General features: G+C 39.6%; 2 protein-coding genes across 5 annotated transcripts in view; both read right to left on the reverse strand.

Moving 5' to 3' along the window:
- ETV6 (ETS variant transcription factor 6) overlaps positions 1-25,843 on the reverse strand; it is a 166,111-nt gene that overhangs the window by 84,066 nt on the left and 56,202 nt on the right. Inside the window, exon 2 of one of the 2 annotated variants that reach the window (XM_083503472.1) lies at positions 6,929-7,058. In XM_083503472.1, the coding sequence (XP_083359598.1) occupies positions 6,929-7,058 (130 nt within the window). Of the gene's footprint in view, positions 1-6,928; positions 7,062-25,843 lie in introns of both variants that reach the window. The other variant, XM_083503471.1, reaches the window with a different exon arrangement.
- TTC38 (tetratricopeptide repeat domain 38) overlaps positions 1-25,843 on the reverse strand; it is a 256,120-nt gene that overhangs the window by 11,780 nt on the left and 218,497 nt on the right. The gene's annotated exons all lie outside the window — the stretch shown is intronic.

The raw sequence follows: 25,843 nt of genomic DNA on the forward strand, positions 1-25,843 counted from the left end.
TACAATGGGGGACTATCAAGGGGAAGAGAGATGCTCTCTCTTCCGTTACTTGCAATGGTAACAGGCAATAATGCTTGCCTAGGGTTCTGATCTGCTCCCAGCTGGGCTGGGAGAAAAGTGCCTGAAACATCCCCTTTAGACGCTTTGCTTTAGGCACAGAAAGGGCAGGCAGATGAACAACTGTAGGTGCCTCTGCCCCGCCTAGGTTGGCCTTCAGGAGTGCAGCCTCTGGAGACCACAGCAGAGCCCATTCGCTCACAGGGACTGGAGCGGTTTGGCCGCCCTGCTCCTCAAACACTGCACACACTCTGCTTGGAACCGCACATTTCAGTATGCAGGCAGTAAACTAACACACATGTCAACAAGAAGCAAATCTGCTCTAAGTGCCAACTGAAGTAGGTCTTTGACTTTGGGTCAGCATATCTGCTCATTTCAGATCCAGGAACTCCTCATCACCCATATATGGGGAAACTGAAGCACACTGCAGTGGACCAGAACAGCAAGAATTCTTTCCTAGCCACTTTCCGCTTCACCAGAATGTTCTGGTTGCTTCTTACTTCCCGAGGGCTTGAGAGTGTGACAGAGGCAGGGCAGCAAGTACAAATTGATACAGCCTACCTCAGAGATATTGGGAATTTGGTTCCAGACCACTGCAATAAAACAAGTTACACTTTGTTGGTTTTGTTTCCCAGGGCATATAAAAGTTATGTTTATACTGTAGTCTATTTAGCCAGGCCCCACCCGGCTGCAGGGTCGGGAGGGGGGAAGCCTAGCTCTAGCCCTAGCCAGCTCCACTCCCATGGCCGGAAGAGGGGCAGGGGGGGGGGGCTTCCTTCCCCTGGAAGTGGCCAGGCTGCCTGCAGCTGTAAGGAGCAATATCTGTGAAGTGCAATAAAGCAAAGTATAATAAAATGAGGTGTGCCTGCATGTGGTCACATAGAGTCTACTGTTGACTTTTGCTGTGAGAGGTGAATATACAGTAAGTGATCTGATGAATGAGTAACTGGATTGGTCACAAGCCTGTCTACTTTATTGCCCCACCTATTTTTATAAAGCACTGGAGCGCCTCAGCTAAAAATATTCAGCCAGAAAACCAATGGAATATTTTTGGCCCAAAAATGGCACCCCCTCATAACTAGACAGGGACACTTCTGGGTTTGGGAGGGATGATCTTCCTGCTGTGAACTCCACTTGCTCAGTGGCTCCCTCCCTTTGGGCAGTGGCAATTGGGCTCAGAAAGAAAATTCATCACTATCACCTAGAAGAAGGAGGTAGCAAGCAAGCAAGCAAGCGGAGGTAAGTAAGCAAGCAATCTGCAGTGGCAGATGCTTTGGCAGGGAGGCATGTGAACAAGCCACAGCAGAGCTGTACGGAGCAGCAGTGGCTCTCACCCCCCCCCCCTGCATCTGGGCAGGCACACATGCAGAGGAGGAGGGCCCCCCCCAATCCAAGGGTGCCCAAATCTCCCAGGCAGTCCAGTTGTAATTGATGGTGGCTGGTCCTCAGCAGTGGTTGCCCCAACGGTGTCAACTCTAAGGCCAGGTCCTAAGCACCAATGAATCCCATCCTACTCCCACATTTTATACGTACACACTGCCTGTGACTGCCCCTCTTAGCTCTGCCCCACCTCCAATAACAGCTATAGCTTGAAAGGGCTGCATCTGGCACATGAAGTCCTGGGCTTGTTCACGCTTAGCAGGGTCTCACCAGATTATAGTCAGTAAACACAAAGTGGGGAAGAAGGTGTGTGCCTTTAACTGCTCAAGGGAAAACACCTGGAGCCATGATATGCCACAGTTCCCTGGATGTAAGTATGTATGAATCCAGGGTCTATAGAAATAAATGATTATAGGCTATTCCCCATTTGTGCATTCCGAGTCATTGTGTGGGTCGACAGAGTGAACGTAAACCCAGCCCAGCCCCCTTCTGGTGGGGCTGCCCCCTGTATAGACAAATGACTATATGCAGAGTCTTGCAAAACAGCAATAAGAATAAAATATTGGTGCAGCCTCTCAAATAAACCCACAGAGTTACTAGCTAGCAAAAGCAAAATAATTACTAACCCATCTGTCACAGCCCCAAAAAAGGGTTGGCCATTTTTGCCACAGCTGCAGCCTGGAAGGAAAATTGTCTGCCTTGTCTTCTGGAAGCATTTGCCAACCACAACATGTGATGGGTTGTATGCAAATTGGTACTAGCAGTCATGTCGAGCTCTAATTAATGGTCCTGAAAATTACAACACAAATAGGAAAACCCGTTTTTAATTATACTAATTTTCTTTTTATAAGTGGTGGGAAACAATAGATCAAAACAACTACAACTTTGCAATTAGAAAATTATCAGTGACAGTTAAAATGTATTCCTCTCAATATGCCTGACTTAAGAAGGACTTTAGGCACATCTTTTTACACTTCAGAGAGGTCCAAACCAGGCCTACCTAAACCACTCCTACTACTACCCAAGATCAGTGTTTCCCAAACTGTGGCTTGCGACCCACAAACAAACACCAAATAATAACTACTTTTAATCCTTAACTGAAATGATGAATACCTCTTCCAACTTCTTGTTTTCTTGGCATATTCTTAATGTTGTGTTGATGCTTATAACTGAATGTCAGAATGCCATTCTGGCCTTGAGTGGTTTATCCTCAGGGAGGATAAGGAAAGGCAAGTGAGGTTTTCTAGCCGGGTACCGAAAGGCCAGGTGATATAGGCTTTATAATCCAGGCACTGCCCTCAGACCACTCTTCTTCTTCTTCTTCACCGCACCCTTTGGTTGCCCTTTGGAGGCCCAGTAGGAATTTGATGGGGAAGCAGGAAGTCCCTGATTGGCCTTTGGAGATCTTGCTTTTTGTGTACTTCATGCTGCTGGAAAATACTAATTGGGTTTGCAGCAGCATATACATTAATCTAGGCAGATGAGAGAAAATTTTAAAAACTGGTTGTTAAAAAATAGAAAAACACCTGAGGCATTACTAGGTTAAGGGCACTCTTCAGTCACTTTCTGCTACCTTTGGCTTTGTGGTCCTCCAGGGTGCCCTTTAGGGTTGGCATCCTGCACACTTTGGCAAACGTTGGACAGCAGGGAGGGAGCATTTCCTTCCAATTCTTTGCCGTGTTTGCAGGTGTAAATCCGCCAAGGAGAAAGAAAGGACCTGACGCTACCTGATTCTTCATTGCTATACGGACCACTTGTCCTGATGATTTGGTTTAATTGGTTTTTGCAGATCTTCTCATTTTATTATATTACATTTAATAAAATAGAACCATTTTAACACTTAACTTGGCCCTCAAGCTCTTTCAGAGTCTGATGGCAAAGGCTTGAGTCTCACAATTTAACACTGGGGAGCTGCTCTCTGGCGGAAGAACTGTTGACCGTTTACTGCAAGGTGTGTGGACAGAGAGTTGTTTCAAGCAGCTATTACAATTTGTGTCTGATGCATGTAGGATTAGTTAATAGATAAGCCAAGAGTAATTTGAAATTTGCTTAGTCAAAATAATAAATACTATCTTTATCTATAATGATCTGAGCCTATGCCTGACAATCACCAACCCCCGCATAAATGTACTAGTTGCAAAACAGAAGCTCAGTGATCCCACTGACACCCGCCTACACACACACACACACAGAGTTTGTATAATCATGTTTTTAGAGTAATTTTTGTAGCTTATGAAGCAATATACTGCAATCAGATGTCTGGTTTTCTTACATTCCCATAAACAAAACTGTGAATAACTTTGTAAGTGCTACAATTGTGTAAACTTTTGCTTGGATGTCTCAAGCAATGGTTGCAAAACAGGCAGTACTGAAATTAAACTGTACAAAACTTTTGGCTACCGGAGGTCTAAAGTCCAAAATTCATGTGCCAGTAAGACAAGAAGTCACCACACCAAAAAGTCTGGTAACCACTGCCCTAGACAGCTCTTATAGTCTAGGGCTGGTTTCTCCTCCACTCTCACCCAAAAAGGTTGGCCTGCTTTTCTCTCCTCCAAAACCCACAGCCCTCTCCCGCTTGCTCTCACGTTCAGAATCTCTTAGATGTCTTTAACTCCACCATTCACTAGTGGAGAACTGTGTTAGAAAACAAACCCCGGCCTGTAAGCATGTGCCTATGCAATGCCTTAACCCACAAACACAGTTAAGTAATTGATCTTCAGTACATACATTGTTTATGCTATATGGGAACAAAAGAAATAAAAACTCCAATGCTGGGTTACATTTACTGCAAAGGCCATGGAAAAAGAGAGCAAAACAGAATTCTACCCCATCCTTTCCGTCCTCCATGTACTTGTTAAAAATCAATGATTCAAACACACTTGCGATTTGGCACGACATCCAGTGCTTCTGAGGGAAGGGTTTTTGCTTACCTGTTTCTGGCAAACACTACAAAGTGCCCTCATATACTCATATACTTTTTGGGCATTTCCAAGAAGAAATTGCCCCAGGGTATTCCACACACCACGTGAGAAAGCACTTAATGATACATGGTAAGACCATCTTGTGCAATAGCACAAAGAAACCAAAATTCTGGCAGCATTTCCCCCCTTGGGCTGATTGAGTGGGGAGAGGAGGCAGTTTCAGGGCATCATTACAGATAATGAGCTGAGATTAAACAAGTTAAAATGGGACATTGAAAAGGGACAAGAGGAAGTCTGGAAATCCAAATAACCCAACAGATTAAAGCACAGTCCTAAGGGGGCATATTAATATAGCTTCTTCAGTGCAAGTTTTCTCTCCTGCAATCTGACCCAAACACATGGTGCCCAACAGATAATGAGGGGCTCCCATCAGCCATAAGGAGCAGGGCTAATTTTCAGGAATGACAAGAGTTGTAATCTAAAACATAAGGAGGATACTGGGTTGGGAGTGGCTGCCCTATACTGATTTTAACATGCAAAATTGTCCCCATTGAGTTTCTGAAGCACGTCTGGGGAAAATACTGGGCTAGATGAAGGTAAACAACCAGAATCTTAATCGAGGCAAGACAGAGATTCTGTGCAGAGGGAAACCAATTGCTCTATTCAACTTCTTTTAGATGGGGTTGTGCTCCCCCCGAAGGACCAAGTTTGAGCTCGTATGACCTCTGGGATCTGGTGCAAACAGAGAAGTCCAAGTGGCAGCAGTAGCAGGAGATAATTTTAATCTGGATGGCTGCTATGGCTGCTGGAATCCCTATCTAGGGAGAAGAAACCTTGCGACAGTCGGCAATGTACTGTGGTACCTTGGTTCTCAAACTTAATCTGTTCCGGAAGTCCGTTCCAAAACCAAAGCATTCTAAAACCAAGACGTGCTTTCCTATAGAAAGTAATGCAAAATGGACCGATATCCGTTCCAGACTTTTAAAAACAACCCCTAAAATAGCAATTTAACATGAATTTTACTATCTAATGAGACCATTGATCCATAAAATGAAAGCAATAAACAATGTACTGCAGTCACACAATCAATCAGTCAAGCTCAACTGGGTTCCACAGAGTCACATAAACAAAACAAAAAAGCCGCAGAAACAAAAACGCAATATAATAGCAAAACCAGATAGACCTCAGCATAACACTCAAAACAGAAGTGTGGCACTCAAAACGGAGCACGTTCAGCTTCTGAAAAAAGTTCCCAAACCAGAACAGTTACTTCCGGGTTTGCAGTGTTTGGGTTCCAAGTTGTTTGAGTACCAAGGCATTTGAGAACCGAGGTACCACTGTATTAGTGAATTCTTGGTGCTGCTTCTGAAGACCGTTCAAAAACCAACTGGTTCAAAATGTGCTCACCCAGCTATTGGTTGGGGCCAGGCAATTAGAACACATTAGACATATTATTGTGTTGGGTACACTGGTTGCCAGTGTGTTCTGGGCCCAATTCAAAGTGTTGGGGCTGACTTTTAAAGCTCTAAATTGTTTGGGATGAGTTTACCTTAAGGGTCACATGCACCTGTATCAACCTGCCATCCCATACTTTAAGATCCATTCTGGGGGAACCTGTGGAAATGCCAGATGTAGCACCAATGAGTTTGGTGAACACATGGAACGCGGCCTTTCCAGGAAGTGTCTGCTCAATTATGGAACTCGTTTCCGAATGGGATCAGGCAAACCCCATCCCTTGTTAATGTTAAATGGGCCTTACAGGTTTTATCATTATGGCCTTTGGGTGCTACCCCAGAATACTGGATGACTTTAGGTGAATTACTTCTTTATCTGGAATGATGCCTATATACTTCTTTTGGATAAAACTGGGCATTTTAAGTGTTTTGAATGGTTTTATTGTTGGATTTTAAGCATATGTATTTGTATATTACTGTAAACACTCTTTGGTAGGCAATTTTGCCTAAAAAGAGGTCTAAAAGTTAAATAAAATAATCTGAAATACTACCAAACAGTTAAACACAGACCTTACTGGTTGTAGCATGAGCAAAGCAGTGCACTACATGGTGCTTTAGTCTTCACACACATCATTTAAATGCATGTGCACTTGAGTCAAGTGCCAGACATGCACACAATGGTAGGAACTCACACTAATCATTTTAAAGTGATCTCCTAAAAAGCAAAATAGAGTAAACATTGGACACTGATTTACCAAGTGCTGGAAAAGTTGAGGTTGTTCATATTAGGTGTGCTCTGCCTATGCAGAATAATCTCCAGAGCTCATTGCTAGCAAATGCACCTGAAAACACCATGCGACCAGTTGGGAGCACCCTGTGTCCTGCCAGTAAAGTATTTGGGGAACACAAAGCCCACCATGCATCTTTCTGTCGACGGTGAAATATGTATCACATGACAGTCAAAGAACCAATCCGTGGAAGGAGGAAGGAAGAACAACAACTGTCCATGGCATTTGTGAGGAAAGTCCATTGTTCTAAATAAAAGCTACAAATACAACAACAACAAAAGCAAGGCGCCTCCCACCCCAATGATACCAGTAGTGGAGGAACACTCACGCAGGTGGGCTGGGAGCCTGATGGCATCTTCCTCCATCCTGATCGCTCGAGGCACTGGGACATGTAATGGTGATGACGAGGAAGTATAAGTTGGTACAGGACTCACTGGAGGGGTGTATGAAATCCTTTCCTGCTGTGATGGATAGGAAAGAACAAATAGAATAATATGAAATTGGGGGCAAAAGATGATGAATTAAAATAAGACATCTTTGAAGAAAGGAACTCTATGGCAGAGAACTGCAGTCAGATAATAAAATTTTAAGTCAACGAATATTGTTGTATGTATGTATGTATGTATGTATTATTTCTATGCCATCCTTCCTCCAAGGATCACAGAGCAGTTTACAATATAAAAACATAACATAGTAACAAACAATAATAATAACCCCCCTCTCCACACATGCACAGTTTAAAAGGCCACAGGTCATTTATTTAGCCAAAGGCCTCAGAGCAGAGGAATGTTTCTGCCTGGCATCTAAAGATATACAGTGGAATCTTGGGGTACAGTGGGGATTCGTTCCAGAGGCCCCACCGCAACCCAAAAATGGCACACGTTGAAGCGTGTGTCTGCGCACGCACAGCACGATTTAGCGCTTCTGCGCATGCGTGAGCCGCGAACCCAGAAGTAACCTGTTCTGGTAGTTCCGGGTTTGCCGCAGACGTTTTCTAAAAAATTGTTGCCCCACAAAATAATAACCTGGTAATGTTGTAAATGGATGCCTTCGTGTAAGTGCAATTTATTCAGAACAAAAGGCTAAATTAATTGTAAATAACGTGGTGACGGAGGAATTTAAGATAGAAAAAGGGACACGACAAGGTTGCCCAATCTCCCCATTGCTTTTTATATCGGTCCTGGAGGTGCTTCTGAACATGATTAGGGAGGACCGGTTGGTGCAAGGAATACAGGTCGGAGTGAAACAATACAAACTGAAAGCTTTTGCAGACAACTTGGTTTTAACATTACAGGAGCCAGAATCTAGTACAAAAAGAGTTTTAGAACTGATTTATGAGTTTGGTCGGGTGGCGGGATTCAAGTTAAATAAGCAAAAAACCAAGGTTTTGGGGGGGAAATTGACACCTTTAGAAACAGATGGGTTTCAGAGACAGAGTTAAATGTGGTTAAAAAAGTGAAATACCTAGGGGTTAATTTGTCTGCTAAAAATTTGAATTTATTTAAAGACAATTATGAAAAATGTTGGTCAGAAATCAAAAAGGACTTAGAAATTTGGTCAAGATTGAAACTTTCCTTGTTGGGTCGAATTGCAGCTATAAAAATGAATGTATTGCCGAAGATGTTGTTTTTGTTTCAAACCCTACAGATTGTGGACAGAGTGGAATGTTTTGGAAAATGGCAGAAATATATTTCTAAGTTTGTCTGGCAGGGCAAAAAGCCCAGGATAAAATTTAAAATTCTAACTGATGCTAAGGAAAGAGGGGGATTTGCCCTGCCGGACTTAAGGTTATATTATGAAGCTGCAGCTTTCTGCTGGATGAAGGATTGGTTACTTTTAGAGAACACTGATGTCCTAGATCTGGAAGGGTTTAATAATGCTTTTGGATGGCATGCATATTTGTGGTACGACAAGGTAAAGGTTCACAAAATGTTCAAAAACCATATTGTCAGAAAAGCAATATTTATTGTCTGGACAAAATATAAAGACTTATTAGAAAATAAGACCCCGAGATGGTTATCACCAATGGAGGCTAAGGCCCAAAAAAGACTCAATATGGAGGCCGGCTGGCCGAAATATTGGGAAATAATAGAAAAAATTGGAGACAATTGGAGGTTGCAGAGCTTGGAGAAATTAAAGAATAAGGTGCGAGATTGGTTACATTACGCTCAAATTCAAGAGGTTTTCAAACTGGATAAAAAAATAGGATTCCAGGTGGAGAAATCGAAATTAGAGACAGAACTGCTTGAGCCAAAGACTAAAGTACTTTCGAGAATGTACAACTTGCTGCTTAAATGGAACACTCAGGATGAGACAGTCAAATCAGCCATGATAAAATGGGCTCAGGATATCGGGTATAACATTATGTTTGAGGACTGGGAAAGGTTATGGACCACCGGAATGAAATTCACGGCATGTAATGCCCTGAAGGAAAATATTATGAAAATGATATATAGGTGGTACATGACCCCAGTCAAGCTTGCAAAAATATATCACCTGTCTGATAATAAATGTTGGAAATGTAAGGAGGCTGAAGGAACATTCTTTCACCTCTGGTGGACTTGTCCAAGTGTGAAGGCCTTCTGGGAAATGATCTACAATGAGTTAAAAAAGGTGTTTAAGTATACCTTTCCCAAGAAACCAGAGGCCTTCCTCTTGGGCATTGTTGGCCAGAAAGTGTTAAAGAAGGATAGAACTTTTTTTTTGTATGCAACTACAGCAGCAAGAATACTCATCACAAAATACTGGAAGACACAAAATCTACCCACACTGGAAGAGTGGCAGACACAATTGATGGATTACATGGAACTGGCTGAAATGACTGGCAGAATCCGAGATTTGGGAGAAGAAACAATGGAAGAGGACTGGAAAAAATTTAAGGACTATTTACAAAAACACTATAAGTTGTATGAATGTTAAGAATTTGCACGATTTGGAAACTTTAGCTTCAGCAATTAGATTTGGTGAACAGGAAACTAAGTTATAAGTAAGAAAAGGCTGAAATTTAAAGTAATATTATGTTTAAGGTATAAGTAATTGATAAAAAGTACTTTAAATCCAGAAATATAATATTTGAAAGGTACAAAGTAAGGCATGAAACAAGGTAATAATTTGCTGATATCTTTATTGTAAAGAACGCAGGGTGAGGGAGATGTGGGGAAGTCCAGTTGGCTATGTAAAAATGTTTTCGAAAGTTGGATTTCTTCTTTCTTCTTTTCTTTTACTTCTTTTCTATATTTCTTATATTCTGTGTATATCTCTGACTTTGTATCTGAAAAATGTAATAAAAATATTTTTTTAAAAAAAATAAACTGAATAAGTTAAAAACAAAGGTCTTAGAGAAAAACTTAACAGTGACTGAGAGAGAAAGGTTTCAGAATGAGACAGGTTTAACAGTGGTTAAGAAAGTGAAATACCTGGGGATTAACATGACAGCTAAAAATGGGAATCTATTTAAAGACAATTATGAAAAATGCTGGGCTGAAGTGAAAAAAGATCTAGAAATCTGGTCAAATTTGAAGCTTTCACTGCTAGGCCATATTGCTGCGATAAAAATGAATGTATTGCCTAGAATGTTGTTTCTGTTTCAAACATTGCAAATTTTGGACAAAATGGATTGCTTCAAGAAGTGGCAGAGAGATATCTCTAGATTTGTCTGGCAGGGCAAGAAGCCTAGAATAAAATTTAAAATACTAATGGATGTAAAGGAAAGAGGTGGATTTGCCCTGCCAGACCTTAAACTTTATTATGAATCAGCAGCTTTTTGCTGGTTGAAAGAATGGCTGCTTCTTGAAAACACAGACATTTTGGACTTAGAAGGTTTTAATAATGTATTTGGATGGCATGCATATTTGTGGTATGATAAGGTCAAAGCACATAAAGCATTTAAAAATCATATTGTCAGGAAAGCATTGTTTAATGTCTGGATAAGATATAAGGACCTATTGGAAAACAAAACTCCAAGGTGGCTGTCACCGATGGAAGCGAAAGCTCAGAAAAAGCTCAATATGGAGGCCAAATGGCCGAAATATTGTGAAATTCTGGAACAAGAGGGAGATAGATTGAAACTGCAGAGTTTTGAGAAACTAAAAAACAAAGTCCGAGATTGGCTTCGTTATTATCAGATAATGGAGGCATACAATTTGGACAAGAAAATTGGCTTCCAGGTGGAAAAATCAAAATTAGAAACAGAACTGTTAGAACCCAAAACTAAGACTTTGTCAAAGATGTATAACTTGCTGTTGAAATGGAATACTCAGGATGAAACGGTGAAATCTGCTATGATTAAATGGGCACAAGATGTTGGACATAACATAATGATGGCTGACTGGGAACAGTTAAGGACCACAGGTATGAAGTTTACGGTATGTAATGCCTTAAGAGAGAATATTATGAAAATGATATACAGGTGGTACATGACACCAGTCAAGCTTGCAAAAATCAATCATTTGCCCGATAATAAATGTTGGAAATGTAAAGAGACTGAAGGTACATTCTTTCACCTTTGGTGGACATGCCCAAGGATTAAGGCTTTCTGGGAGATGATCTATAACGAAATGAAAAAGGTATATAAATATACCTTCCTGAAGAAACCAGAGGCCTTTCTCCTGGGCATGGTCGGCCAATTGGTGCCAAAGAAGGACAGAACTTTCTTTATGTATGCCACAACAGCAGCAAGAATACTTATTGCAAAGTATTGGAAGACACAAGATCTACCCACTCTGGAAGAATGGCAGATGAAGGTGATGGACTATATGGAACTGGCGGAAATGACTGGCAGAATCCAAGACCAGGGAGAAGATTTAAAGAAATTTAAAGACTATTTACAGAAATACTGCAAAATTAATGAATGTTAGAATGATGTCAGAATGAAGTTAAGTGGTTTTAGCAGTAATGTTATAAAGGTGTATGTAAAAATGGATTGTTAACAGGTGAAAACCCAAAGTTATAATATATTAAGTTAAAGGATTAAGACAAAAACAAAGAGGGAAAGGAATTGCTGAATTAACTAACAGAACTGGAATACAAAAAAGGGAGGTGTGAGGAGGTCAGGGAAGTAAGGAAATGAAATGTAAGGCATGGAAAGATTGATGTGTTTTTTTAGTGTTTTTTATCTTTTTTCTGTATTTTGTATTTTTCTCCTTTTTATTTTCCCCCCTTTTCCCCTCTTTTTATTTATGTAATCTTTTCTTTGAAACTTTAATAAATATCATTTAAAAAAATATGGATGCCTTCGTGTAAATCTGAAGAGACTTGCATGTCAGGCCTCTTAAGGCTATTTGTCCAAATTAGTCAATTTAACTCTATAAGGGATCATTCCTGCTAAATCAAAGTATATACACCTTCATGTAACTGCTGTTTCATGGATCCTGAATCATCTTCTTGGTAAAATGAGTTAGGGAAAGTCAGCAGAGCGCCATGTGGAACAACGAAATGTGGTCGTAAATTGATCTAATCTAAATATTGGACTAGGCCACAGCCTGATCTATTAGAAGGCATGTAGTGCATGAGACTCCTCCGTTGGGCTGTAAGCAGTAAGACACTATACATTAAGACATTATACATTAAACATAAAAACAATTACACACAAAAATCCCCCCCCTTGGTGAAAATAACACACTATCAGACACATTTCAGCATTCCTACATAATAATGCATAATACACACAACATACGCCCCCTCGCCCAGCTTGTCTGGAGTTTTGGGCTAGGCTGCCATCAGTATGGTGATGACACCCAACTCTATCTGTTGATGGATGGCCACACCGACTCGGTCCCAGACACACTGATCAGATGTTTGGAAGCTGTGGCTGGATGGTTACGTGGGAGCCGGTTGAAGCTAAATCCTTCGAAGACAGAGGTCCTCTGGCTGGGACGGGGCGATATGGGATTGGGGGGGCAACTCCCATCTCTTGCAGGGGCGCAATTAGTGCCAGCACCATCCATTAAGAGTTTGGGTGTAATCTTCGATACCTCCCTCTCCATGGAGGCGCAGATTGCAGCTATAACAAAGGTGGCATTCTTTCATCTCCGCCAAGCTAAGCAGTTGGCCCCTTATCTCTCTCGCCCTGACCTACCACTGTGATCCATGCAAAGGTCACCTCCAGACTGGATTATTGTAACTCACTCTACGTGGGGCTGCCCTTGAGACTGACCTAGAAACTCCAGCGGGTGCAGAATGCTGCAGCGAGACTCCTTACGAGGTCTTCGCTGCGAGATCACATTCACCCGGTGCTATACCAGCTGCACTGGCTCCCGGTGGAGTACAGGATCAGGTTTAAGGTGCTGGTTTTAACCTTCAAAGCCCTATATGGCCTAGGACCCTCGTACCTACGGGACTGCCTCTCCTGGTATGCCCCACAGAGAAACTTACGGTCTTCAAATAAAAACATCTTGAAGGTCCCAGGCCACAGAGAAGTTAGGCTGGCCTCAACTAGAGCCAGGGCTTTTTCGGCTGTGGCTCCGATCTGGTGGAACACTCTGTCACAAGAGACCAGGGCCCTGCGGGACTTGACATCTTTCCGCAGGGCATGCAAGACGGAGCTGTTCCACCAGCCCTTTGGCCAGGGCACAGCCTGACTCCCTCCCTCGGCAATCTTCGCGGAGCTCTGGCCCAATGGTTGCCAGTGGCTTGAATTAATTAATTTTATAATGAATGATTTTAGAGTGTTGTTTATGCTGTACTTTTGTACTGTTTTATTGTTGTTAGCCGCCCTGAGCCCAGCTTCGGCTGGGGAGGACGGGATATAAATAATAATAATAATAATAATAATTATTATTATTATTATTATTATTATTCAAATAATTCCACACCAGTTGGATATCTTGAGGCAATCATGTGATTTTGAGACAATTCTTGCTGCTTTTACTTAACTCTTCAATCCCAGGGCACAAAGTCTTGAGGTCAAAAAGAGAGAAAATGTATTTACAATTCAACCTGCCCCTTTTGTCAGCCCCCCCTCCCCGTCCTTTGGAAAGAAATTGCTGTGTCCACTTTTTTTTTTTTTTTTTTTTTTTAATATAATTTTTATTGAAGTTTCATAACAGAAAAATATCAAATACAGAAAAGAAAAAATAAACGATAAAGTAAAACCATATGTACAACAAAACATATTCCTTTTGGACTTCCATCAACGTTGCTGACATCATTCGTAGTTATCCTTTTAATACACATTCCATCTTTTTAGTTCCTATTGCCCGTTATTCCTTCCTTCCTCATAATCTCTACTAAACAATATTTATTGGTATTTTACAAAGCCTCTTTAAATCCCACTAGCGTTATTTTTACACCATAATTATTTTCCAAATAACACACAAATTTCTCCCAGTCCTTTATAAATTTCTGATCCTTAGTATATCTGATTTTCCCTGTCAATTTATCCAATTCAGCATATTCTATTAATTTTGTTCTCCACTCTTCCACCGTTGGAACTCCTTCCTGCTTCCACTTCTGGGCTAACACAATTCTGGCAGCTGTCACTGCGTACTGGAAAAGTCTACAGTCCTTTCTTCTGACATCCTTCCCTACTATACCTAATAGAAAAGCTTCTGGTTTTTTCACGAAAGTATACTTCAGCATCTTTTTCATCTCATTATATATCTCTTCCCAAAAGCTTTTAACTTTCTTACACTCCCACCACTGATGGAAGAATGTCCCTTCTTTATGTCTACATTTCCAGCATTTGTTGTCCACCTTATAAATCTTTGCCAATTTGGCAGGTGACAGGTACCATCTGTAGAGCATTTTCATCATGTTTTCCCTCAGTGAAATGCAAGCCGTAAATTTTATGTTCTCTTTCCACAACCTTTCCCAATCCTCTAGTTGAATATTATAACCTAAGTCCCTTGCCCATTGTACCATCACCGCTTTCACCTCCTCATCCTTCATGTGCCACTCCAGTAATATTTTATACATTTTTGACAGGATTTTATGTTCGTTATCTATTATCTCTTTTTGGTAAGTTGACTCTTTTTCTACATAGTTTCTTTCCTTCAACTCCTTCTTAAACATTTCGTTTATCTGAAAATAATGCAGCCAATCGTATGTTAACTCCTTAACTTGATCATAGGGTTTTAATTTCCACTTCCCTCCTTCCTTGATAACCATTTCACCATAGTTTCCCCATTTCCCTCTCATATTAACTTTTTTTACACACATCATTTCTAACGGGGATAACCAGTGCGGGATTTTTGGTTCCAATATGTTTTTGTATCTATTCCATACCTCTATTAATGCGCCTCTAAAAATATGATTCGTAAATCCCTTATGTGCCTTCTTTTTGTCACTCCACAAATACATATGCCACCCGGCTTTGTTGTTGAACCCTTCGAGATCTAATAATTCCTTATTCTCCAACTTTACCCATTCTTTAATCCAGCACAGACATGCTGCCTCATAATAAAGTCTCATATCTGGTAGGGCGAAGCCACCTCTTTCTTTTATGTCTGTTAATAATTTAAATTTAATCCTGGGCTTCTTCCCTTCCCAGACATATCTTGAAATCGCCTTTTGCCACTCTTTGAATATTTTTGTGTCTTTAATTATGGGTATAGTTTGGAATAGGAATAGCAACTTAGGGAGAACCATCATTTTTATCATCGATATTCTTCCCCAGAATGATAGTTTCATTCTGGCCCAGCTCTCTAAATCTCTTTTTATACCTTTCCATACTGGGATATAGTTGTATTGATATAGATCTATATTCTTGTCGGAAAGCCATATTCCTAGATATTTAATCTTTTTCACAACCTCAATTTCCGTTCTTTGTTGTAGTAATTTGATCTTATCGCCATCCATATTTTTTACCATCATTTTGGTCTTTTTCTTATTCAACCTAAATCCTGCCATTTTTCCGAATTGTTCCATCTCATCTAAGATCTCTTTTATACTTTCTATGGGTTCTTCCACCGTCAAAACCACATCATCCGCGAAGGCCTTGATTTTATATTCGTTTACTCCTAATGTCACCCCTTTAATTTGACTATTTTGTCTGATTGCATTTAGAAGGACTTCCAGAACTACAATGAATAGTAGAGGCGAGAGTGGACAGCCCTGCCTTGTACCTTTACATATCTTTATCTCTTCTGTGATAGAGTTGTTTACTATCAATCTTGCTTTCTGATCCGTATATATTGCTTCAATGCCATTAAAGAAGTCTTGACCCACCTCCATAAACTCCAAGTTCTTCAACATAAATTCCCAAACCACATTATCGAAGGCTTTCTCCGCATCTACAAATATTAGACTTGCTGGTTTATCGTATCTATCAGACAGGTATTCAATGACGTTCACTATGCTTCTTATGTTATTTCTTATTTGTCTGCCGGGTAGAAAGCCTTCTTGATCTTTATGTATAATCTTTACTAGTATCTTTTTTAATCTCTTAGCTAAAATTCCTGCGAAGATCTTATAGTCTGTATTTAATAACGAGATGGGTCTATAATTCTTAACTTGTGTGAGGTCCGAATCTTGCTTTGGTATTATTGTAATAAATGCGTCTTTCCATGTTCCTGGGATATCTTTTTCTTTTAAGATGTTATTCATTACTTTAATCAACGGAGCCATTAGTATGTCTTTCATTTCTTTATAATAGCTGCAAGTGAATCCGTCCGGTCCTGGTGCTTTCCCTCTTTTTAACTCTTTTATAACTTCTTCTACCTCTTCCTTAGATATTGGTGCATTCAGCTGTTCTTTTTGATCTGCCGGGATCTTCCTTGGCATTTTTTCTTTCAAATATCTTTCTATTTTTCTTTTATTGTTTCTATCTTTGTTTCTATATAATTGCTTATAAAAGTCCGTAAATGCTCTCCTAATTTCCTTCGGTTCTGTTGTTACTTCTCCATTCAACTCAATTTTGTGAATTATATTTTGTTCTTTTCTTTTCTTAACCTGCCAGGCGAGCCATTTTCCTGATTTATTAGCAAACTCGAAGTTTATCTGTCTTAATCTTTTCACGTTCCATTCAACCTCTTTATTAACTAACATTGCAAATTGGGTTTGGAGAATTTTTATTTCCTGCTTTATCTTCATATTGTTGGGTTTTTTAATCAACTTTTGTTCATTGTTCATAATCTGTCTCAGAATCTCTTTTGTCGCTCTTTCTTTGTTATTCCTTTTCCATACGTTCTGTTGAATGCAGAGGCCCCTCATCACTGCCTTGCTCGCATCCCACACCACGCTCGTTTTTGTCCCTTTATCCATATTATTCGTGAAGAATTCAATTAGATTTCTTTGTACTTTTTCAACAAACTTTTGGTCATTCCATAAATTATCGTTCAATCTCCACCTAAAGGATCTTTCTTCCAAACCTTTTAACTCCATTACTATTGGATTGTGGTCGGAAATCACCCTCGCTTGTATTTCAATTTTTTGTATTCTTGGGGTTAACTCGTTCGAAACCCATATTTGATCTATTCTTGAGAAAGATTGATTTGGTTCTGAGTGGTGGGTAAACTGCTTCTCCAATGGGTGTCTGAGCCTCCACATATCTACCAGGTTACAATTCTTCGTCATCGTAAAAAAAGTTTTAGGTAGTTTCCCTTCTTTGCTCATCGTCTTTCTTAATCTATCCATTTCTATTGAGGTCACACCATTCATATCTCCCATCAGTATAATTTTCTGGTCCATATACTCAAATAACTTCTCTTCGAGCGATCTGAAGAATTCTGTCTTGTTCCCATTTGGTGCATAGATCCCAACAATTATTAGTTTTTCCCCTTGCCAATTAATTTGGACCGCAATGATTCTCCCTTCTTCATCTTTAAATAATTGGTGCGATTCGATTTTATTTTGAATATATAGAACAACGCCTCTTTTTTTCTCTTTATCCGAAGATATAAATTCATTCCCTAATCTTTTATTAATCAGAATTTTCTTATGCTTTCTTGCCACGTGCGTTTCTTGTAGGCATATGATATCCAGCTTTTTCTTTTTCAAAATATGTTCAATTCCGTTCCGTTTCCTCTTATCGTTCATTCCATTAATATTCCAATTCCATAGTTTTAGCGTCATTCTTTTAGCTGTTTGGATTTAAGTTTACTTTATAGTTTTTCTGTCCTTTCTCCTTCTTCCTCTTCCTCCTCTTCTTCTGATTCTCTCCCGGTCAATTCTTCTTCTCCTCCTGATGTAGAGTCTTCCTTCCTTCTTGCTCCTCCTTCTGCTCCTTTCACCTCTTCTTCTCCTTGTTGTAATTCTTTATATCTTCTTGTAAATTTTCCTATTTCCTCCGGGCTCACTAGTCTTCTCTTAGCACCTTTATAGAAGAAAGAGATTCCTTCAGGGAATTCCCATCTAAAGTCGATCTTATTTTTCTTAAGTAATTGCACCAGCGGTTTATAAGCTTCTCTTCGTTTCAGCAGTCTTATTGGTATATCTTTGAATATAATTATGTAATTCCCTTCTATGTATAATCTTCTCTCTCTATTCCTTTGGAGTACCAAATTTCTCATTTCTCTATCTTTAAAGGTTATTAAACAGTCACCCGGGAATTTCTTTGGCTTATTTGTTTTGATTTTCATTCTAAATGCATTTTGTATTCTCTTTGCAACTTCTTCCTCCGGCAGGCCCATCCACTGCGCAATTTCCTTTGTCAGTCTTTCTTTTATATTTTCATTTTGTATTTCCGGTATGTGTCTCAATCTTAAATTCACTTCTCTCTGTTTTAATTCATTCATTGCAATAGAGTCTTTCATTTCTTCCTGTGTTTTATTTAAGTCTGCAATCTCGTTTTTCATCTTCTCTTCTTCCCGTTTCAACTCTTTCATTTCCTGCTTTGATTTCTTAAATCCTTCATCCACTCTCTTTGAGACCTCTTTGATCTGTCCCTTCAGTTCACTAACTGTCTCCTCAATCTTTTTGTCCATCTTCCCAATTTTATTATCTACCTGTTCTAATTTCATCTCTAAATTTTTCTCACTTTGTTTTATTTCTGCAAACATCTTCAATATTTCTGTTCTAAATTCTGTTTCTTGCCTTGAGGGTCTCCTTTCTGTTGGGGTCCCCCCCTCACCTCCTTTCTTTTGTGTATGCGACATTTTCTTAGGTATTGAAATATCAGGTATTCACACCACTTGCTTACTGTACCGTTACCACCCAATTCTAATTAGTTATTAATAAAATACCAACCAGAGGCAAACAATATATCAGATTCAGCCTAAAGAAAAAAAAGAAAGACTGGTATAACAGATACAATTTCTACTTCTTTAACTTATCACACCCAGAAGCTTTCCATTAAATATTTCTAACCCCCCCAGGGAAGGGGAGAAAGAACAAAGGAGAAGTTGAAGAAGATTGTTAATTTATCTCTTCCGTCTATATCTTTCTGTTTTCTTCTTGCCCCTAACTGGGCTAATCCATCCGTGGTATTGGTTGAACAGTACACTGATTTGTCAATCCAAAGTCTAATTTCCAAAGTCAAGTAAAGTTCAGTTGAGATTCAGTTATAATCCAGAGGAGGACGTCGAGATAAAGGAAATAGTCAAACCAAATTCTAATTCTAATTTGTAGGCTCTAGAATCTAATCAAAATACTTTAAGCTGAGCAGTTCATAAAGTGTAAGCTGTTAAAAGAGGAGAGTTTCTCTAGAGCAATTTCTAATCAGCTGAGTTCACAGACTTTATACGATTTCCATTAGAGGTTTCAGCCTTGGAGTGAAGTACTTAGTTCAAACCACAAGGTGGGGTCAGAGAGCCGAACTTAAAGGGGAAGTTTTAAATGGTTATTTCCGCTACTTTCTTCCGGCTCTGCCCCTTAATTTTAATAGTCTTATTCAAAGGAGAGGAGTAAACCCTCAAAAAACGGCCAAAGGAGACTTCTAAATACTCTTATCTTCTCAACCAGAATGTCTTTTAAGTCTCTTAGTCTCTTAGTCTAGCATCAGAGTCGGAGGTTCTTCTTAGCCCCGGGTTAATATGGCGCCGGAGCTTCCTCCTAGTGAAATAGTTAATTGCAGATACAACCACAGGTGGTCTCTCTGTATTCAATTTGCAATAACACAATGTCCACTGAGATTTCTGTTCAGTCCCAGAGTTTCGCTACTCCCCTTCTCATTTCTTTAGAGAGAAACTTAATGTCAAAAGTTACAGGGGAGGCGGCAACAGTAACCGCTAGCGGCAACTTACTTTCGCTTTCAGCTCTGCTGGTAACACTGCGTCTTTCTTTTGTGATGCCAGACAGCCGCTGAGCTCGGATTCACTCTTTTGTTCTTGTTGCAGGTAATAAGTAGTCTTGTGGTCACAAGGAATTGGGCTGGTTTTTTTTTCTTCATTGGGTCTGCAGTAACACATCTGTAGAAGGGTTATCCTGTAAGGAGGCAGGGTTTTGGGGACTTACAAACACATTTAGAAAGGTAAGGGGTAAAAACCCCAAAAGGGTAGAGAATATCATAAGGGAAGCTGTAAACAATAAGAAAATCTTAGAGTTAAGCATTTTTATCCGTTTGAATATTATTATCACCTTTCCAAATATTTTTTTACGCAAGGCACACACAAAGGGGTACTTCTCACTGCAGTGCCCTCAATGGTTCCAAGTTTTACATTAAGAAATTTGAATAAAGTTTCATGTGCAGAGCATAGCTTTGTCACCTCTTGGTTTAAACCTCTTTTTTCTTCTCTCTCTGTAAAGCTGACATAGCCTCTGTACATGTACAGAGGTAATGATTCAGCAAATCTATTATACCATTTAACAAGGGTGAAAGAGGAGAGCGCAAAATATGATCTGAAGCTCAACATCAAAAAAACTAAGATCATGGCCACTGGTCCCATCACCTCCTGGCAAATAGAAGGGGAAGAAATGGAGGCAGTGAGAGATTTTACTTTCTTTAGCAAATATTGCCCCCCTGTAGCTCAAGACCACCCCTCAGATACATCATACCTACATCACAGAAGAGGTGGTCTACAGCAGAAAACATTTCTGGCAAGTTACCTGAAAATGATAACTGATAGCATTATTTGGGCAGTCTGGCGATTCCTTTGTAATGGCAAATACTCAGTTCCTGAGTCCAGCTGACAGGCTCATCCTATTCATATCTTAAATGTGCCCTTAAGACAGGATTTGTGAAAGAGACAATGTGGAGGTTTCCCATTTCCTTTGACCTTGTAGGAAATACCTACGATTTCGGAGTGGTAGGCAAAGATGATGGACTTTGCAGAACAGGCAGGACTGACCTGAGGGATTCGAGACCAGGACAATCAAAAATTTCAAAGGGACTGGAGTAAATTTATTGTATATTTGAATCATAATTGCAAAAATCTGAAGACACTAACAGGACTGAAATAAATCCTACAATGTAGACAATAGATGAAAGAACTAAAATGCGAGACAGGATGTGAAAGCGGAAAACCTACTGAAGGAGGGAAGTCGCAAGCTCGGCAGAGCAGAAAGTTTTATGTTTGTTATTGTATTGTTGAAAATATTGTTTAAGGAAGAAAATAATAAAAATATATTTTTAAAAAATTAATAAGTTGAAAATATATTAAATCTATTGTATGGAAGTTTATTTAATCTTTTTATTAAATCTACTACTTCCTTACATTTTAAAGTCCTCAACCGCCATGGGGAGGCGCACCAAGGCCCTCCACCACCAAAGGGAGGTGCGGCAAAGCTCTCCGCCACCCCAGGAAAGCGCAGCGCACCCTCCCCCACCGTGGAAAGGCGTGACAGGGCCCTCCACTGCTGGGGATAGGTGTGGTGGGGCCCTCCTCCATCGCAGGGGTGTCCGGTGAGGCCCTCTACCACTGCAGATAGGTGCAATGAGGCCCTCCTCCGCCACAGGGATGCCCGCGAAGTCCTCTGCTGCTGCAGGGAGGTGCAGCAGGGCAGTCCTCTGCCGCGGGGATTCCCAGTGAAGCCCACGGCCACCACGGATATGTATCATGATATACTGGTGATATATTGTGATACTGAAAAACAAATATCGCCCAGCCCTACTCATTGGCAGCCAGTGCAGTTGGATCTGGATTAGTGCTATATGCTCAAACCATCTTGCCCTGGTGAGCAAGGTGGTTGTACCGTCTTCAGAGGTAGTCCCACATATAATGTGTTGCAGTAATCCAACCTAGAGGTTACAGAACCATAGATGACAGATTATGCTATCCTCGGGCAGATGGGACACCAGCTGAAGTTGACGGAAACCAAGGCCACCTCAGAATAGAATAAAAATTATTACAATGTGCCTCCACAGTTTTAAGCAAAGCAAAAATCAATAGCACTGAAAGTTATAAATTCATCTAATTGGCTAAGGCCACTTGAGCAGACATGCATAGGATTGCATTTTAAGTGATTAATTGGTGGGGATCAACTTTAATTGATGCTAAGGCAGACTGTTAATAATACAAGTTAAAATTCAGGGAGAGAGAGTCATATTGGTTGGTATTTAAGCACCTAATGACAAAAAGGCAATCTTCTTTAAAAAGTTAGAAACAGAACTACTTGAATTTGCAGATCAAAAGATGATCTTAATGGGAGATTTAAATAGAGTTCCATCTTTAGATAAAGACAGATCAGCCAGGAAAAAAAGAGACAAAAGAAGGTAAACCACCAAAGACCTTTTTTGATATGGCTCAAAATTTAAATCTGATAGATATATGGAGAATAAGACATATGTTTAATAAAGAGTTCACTTATTATAGCCATGTACATGACAGCAGCTCGAGAACAGACTCTTTGTGGATCTCTAAAGAATTGGAAATAAGAGTACAGTGGTGCCTCGCAAGACGAAAAGAATCCGTTCTGTGATTCTCTTCGTCTAGCGGTTTTTTCGTCTTGCGAAGCAAGCCCATTGACGGATTAGCGGATTAGCGCTATTAGCGCTATTAGCGCCTTTTAGCGGCTTATAGCGGCTTATCGGATCAGCTGATAAGCGGCTTAGCGGCTTAGAAAAAGGGGGGAGGGAAAAAACCAGCAGGAACTCGCAAGACATTTTCTTCTTGCGAAGCAAGCCCATAGGAGATTCGTTTTGCGAAGCACCTCCAAAACAGAAAACTCTTTCTTTCGTCTAGCGAGTTTTCCGTCTTGCGAGGCATTCGTCTTGCGGGGCACCACTGTAAAAAAATTTGAAATTAATCCCAGAACCTTTTCAGATCATAATTCCTTGATAATAGAATTACAAAAAGAAAGCCAAATTTCATTTATATGGAGATTAAATGATTAATTATTAGATGACCAAAAGTTTATGGAAAAACCAAAAAAGGCTTTGACAGATTATTTTGAAATAAACAGCCAAGGACAGACAAAATTACAGACGATCTGGGATTTATACAACAAAATTCATATAAAAGGAAATTGAAAGAGAAAAAGGAAAAGGAGAACATAGATGAGATAACAGAAAAGGAGAAACAACTGTCAAACAAAGCAAACAAAGTGGCAGTGAAACAGGCAATTAAAACTCAATATTCAATGATAGTCAACGAGAAAATTAGCTGGGGGGAAAAAAGAGTGAAACAAAAATACTTTGAGCATGCAAACAAACCGGGAAAACTGTTAGCTTGGCAGTTAAAAAAGAGTGAACAGAGGAACTCCATAAATAAAATCAATTTAAATTGAAAGATCACAGATAAGTTGAAAGAAATAAGAATAGGATTTGTAAAATATTTTTCAGATTTGTATAGGCAAGGGAAGGAAAAAAATCTTCAGGATAGAAGAGTATATTAGAAGTAGTAATATGCCACATATAAAAGAAGAACAAATGAAGCTTTTAAATACTCAAATAACAGTGCAATAACTGTTAGAGGCAATAAAAGGGTAAAAAATGGCAAGTCACTTGGCCCAGATGGACTTACGGCAAAATATTTAAAAAAATTAAGTGAGCAGTTAGTGAACCCCTTGAAAGATGTCATGAATAAGATATTGACTCAGGTGAAATTCCAGAAACATGGAAAGAAGCCTATATTACAGTAATTCCAAAACAAGATGCAGACTTGCCACAAATTAAAAACTACAGGCCTATCTCTTTATTAAATAATGATTATAAACTGTTTGCAAACATATTAGCTAACAGACTGAAAAAAATATTAAATGAATATATACATCAAGATCAGGCAGGATTTCTTCCAGGTAGACAAATGAAAGAAAATATAAGGAATATTCTGAATATAACAGAATACCTGGCGGTTAAAAATGAAAAGAAAGTAGAAATGATGTTTATTGATGCTGAAAAAGCTTTTGACAATGTCTCTTGGAAATTAATGACAAAGCTACTTGAAGAAATTAAATGTGGTCCTAATTTTTAAAAAGGAATATTAGCAATTTACTCAGAGCAAAAAGCAAAACTAATCATAAATCAGGTGATAACAGACGAATGTAAGATACAAAAGGGAACTAGACAAGGATGTCCATTATCACCACTGCTGTTCATCCTGGTACTGGAAGTACTTGCCAGAAACATAAGAGCAGATAAAGAGATTACAGGCGTAAAAACTGGGAAAAGTGAGTTTAAATTAAAAGCATATGCTGATGACTTAGTGATAACTGTGGAAGATCCAAAAACTTCACACCCTAAAGTTATAGAAAAGATTCAGAAATTTGGGGAAGTGGCAGGATTTAAGTTAAATAGGAATAAAACAAAATTACTAGTTAAAAATTTGAAGGAAGGGAAAAAAAGGAATTGAAGCAAAACATTGAGATAAAAGTCCACAAAAAGGTTAAATATTTAGGGATATGGCTAACATTAAGAAATATAAATTTATATAAAGACAATTGAGATAAAAAGAAAGTTAGAAATATGGAGCAGAATGAATCTCTCACTGTTAGGAAAAATAGCAGTGGTTAAAATGAATGTGCAAAAATGCTATTCCTTTTTCAATCAGTCCCAGTAATTGTGGAAGATGAATCTTTTAAAAAATGGCAGAGAGAAATATCCAAGTTTATCTGGGGGGGAGGGGGCAAAAGGCCAAGGATAAAACATAAGATACTTACAGACATAAAAGATAGAGGCGGTTTTGCCCTCCCAGACCTTAAATTATATTATGAAGCTGCATGCCTGGCATGGGTTAGGAACTGGATGAAGTTGGAAAAGGAAGCATTGGAACTGGAAGGACAACAGATTTGGCTGGCACGCATATTTTTGGTATGGGAAAGGAAAGGTACATAAAAGTTTCTATAATCGCATAATTAGGAAGTCATTAATGAGAGTATGGGAAAGATATAAAGATCTGTTAGAACAGAAGACTCCTTGGTGGCTCTCACCACATGAAGCTTTACTGCTCAAACCACTCGGAAAGAAAGGAAAGTGGCTTACATATACTGATTTGTTAAAAGATCAAGAAGGAAAACGGAAATGAAGAGATTATGAGGAAATAAAAGACCATTTTCTTTGCTTTTGGGGGAGGGGGGAGGGGGGAATGAGAATGATAAATTGTTATGTTGAAACTCCTAATAAAAAAATCTTTTAAAAAAAATAAATCAAAAACTTTAATTGATGCTGCCAGAAAGGAAATACAAGGTAGTTTAATTTCTGACATTATTTATTTCTTGTATCCTATGGGAAATGTAAATATGAAACAGTCTAAAATCTGTGCCTATGCATCTTCCAGAAGTGATGGGACACATTTTTTTCCAAATTGGATCTTGGTGAATAGAGACAAGAGACAAATATGCTAGGAAGATCAGCACACTATTATGCCACTCCCAAGTCCATGAGATGCAGTGGTCAGCTAAATAAGTAAAGTCTATCACAGTTGTGCTAGGTATTGTTTGTTTTTATCTTGAAAGTTAGAAGTATGAACAAGGAAAACAAAAATTATCTGCTGTGGGCCTTGAAGCCCCAGACATCCAAACACTTCCAGCAGCAAGCTGCCATTTCTCCTGGGAGCCCAGCTTCACTTGGGCAGACTAAGCCCATTGCTGGTTCCACACGCACCTTTTTGAAGGCTAAAATGTTATGCAGGAACAACATATTGCCATTTAAACCACTAGCACAAAGTAGAGAACGCATCAAAGGAAAGACGTAGCCAGCCTCTCCTTGATGATTTCCCTCATTCTGTGAGTTGCTCTATACCAGGAGTGGGGAACTGGATGCAGCTGGTGGGTCAGATCCTGTGTTCTCCCACCCTCTGCCCACCTGCCAGTCAGTCACCGGCCGTCACTATGATGTCAGATGGACAATTTGTCCTTTGTACTGCAGCAAAGGAAAAGGACGAAGAGCAGAAACATGCACACTACCTTGAGCTCTCTGGAGGAAAACATCGGATATAAATGCAGTATCAATGAATGAATGAATGAATGAATGCCCATCTACTCCTGGGCAAAG

This window comes from Podarcis liolepis (genome assembly GCF_965112155.1).
Source record: "Podarcis liolepis genome assembly, chromosome: 5".
In the NCBI taxonomy this organism is placed as follows: Eukaryota; Metazoa; Chordata; class Lepidosauria; order Squamata; family Lacertidae; genus Podarcis; species Podarcis liolepis.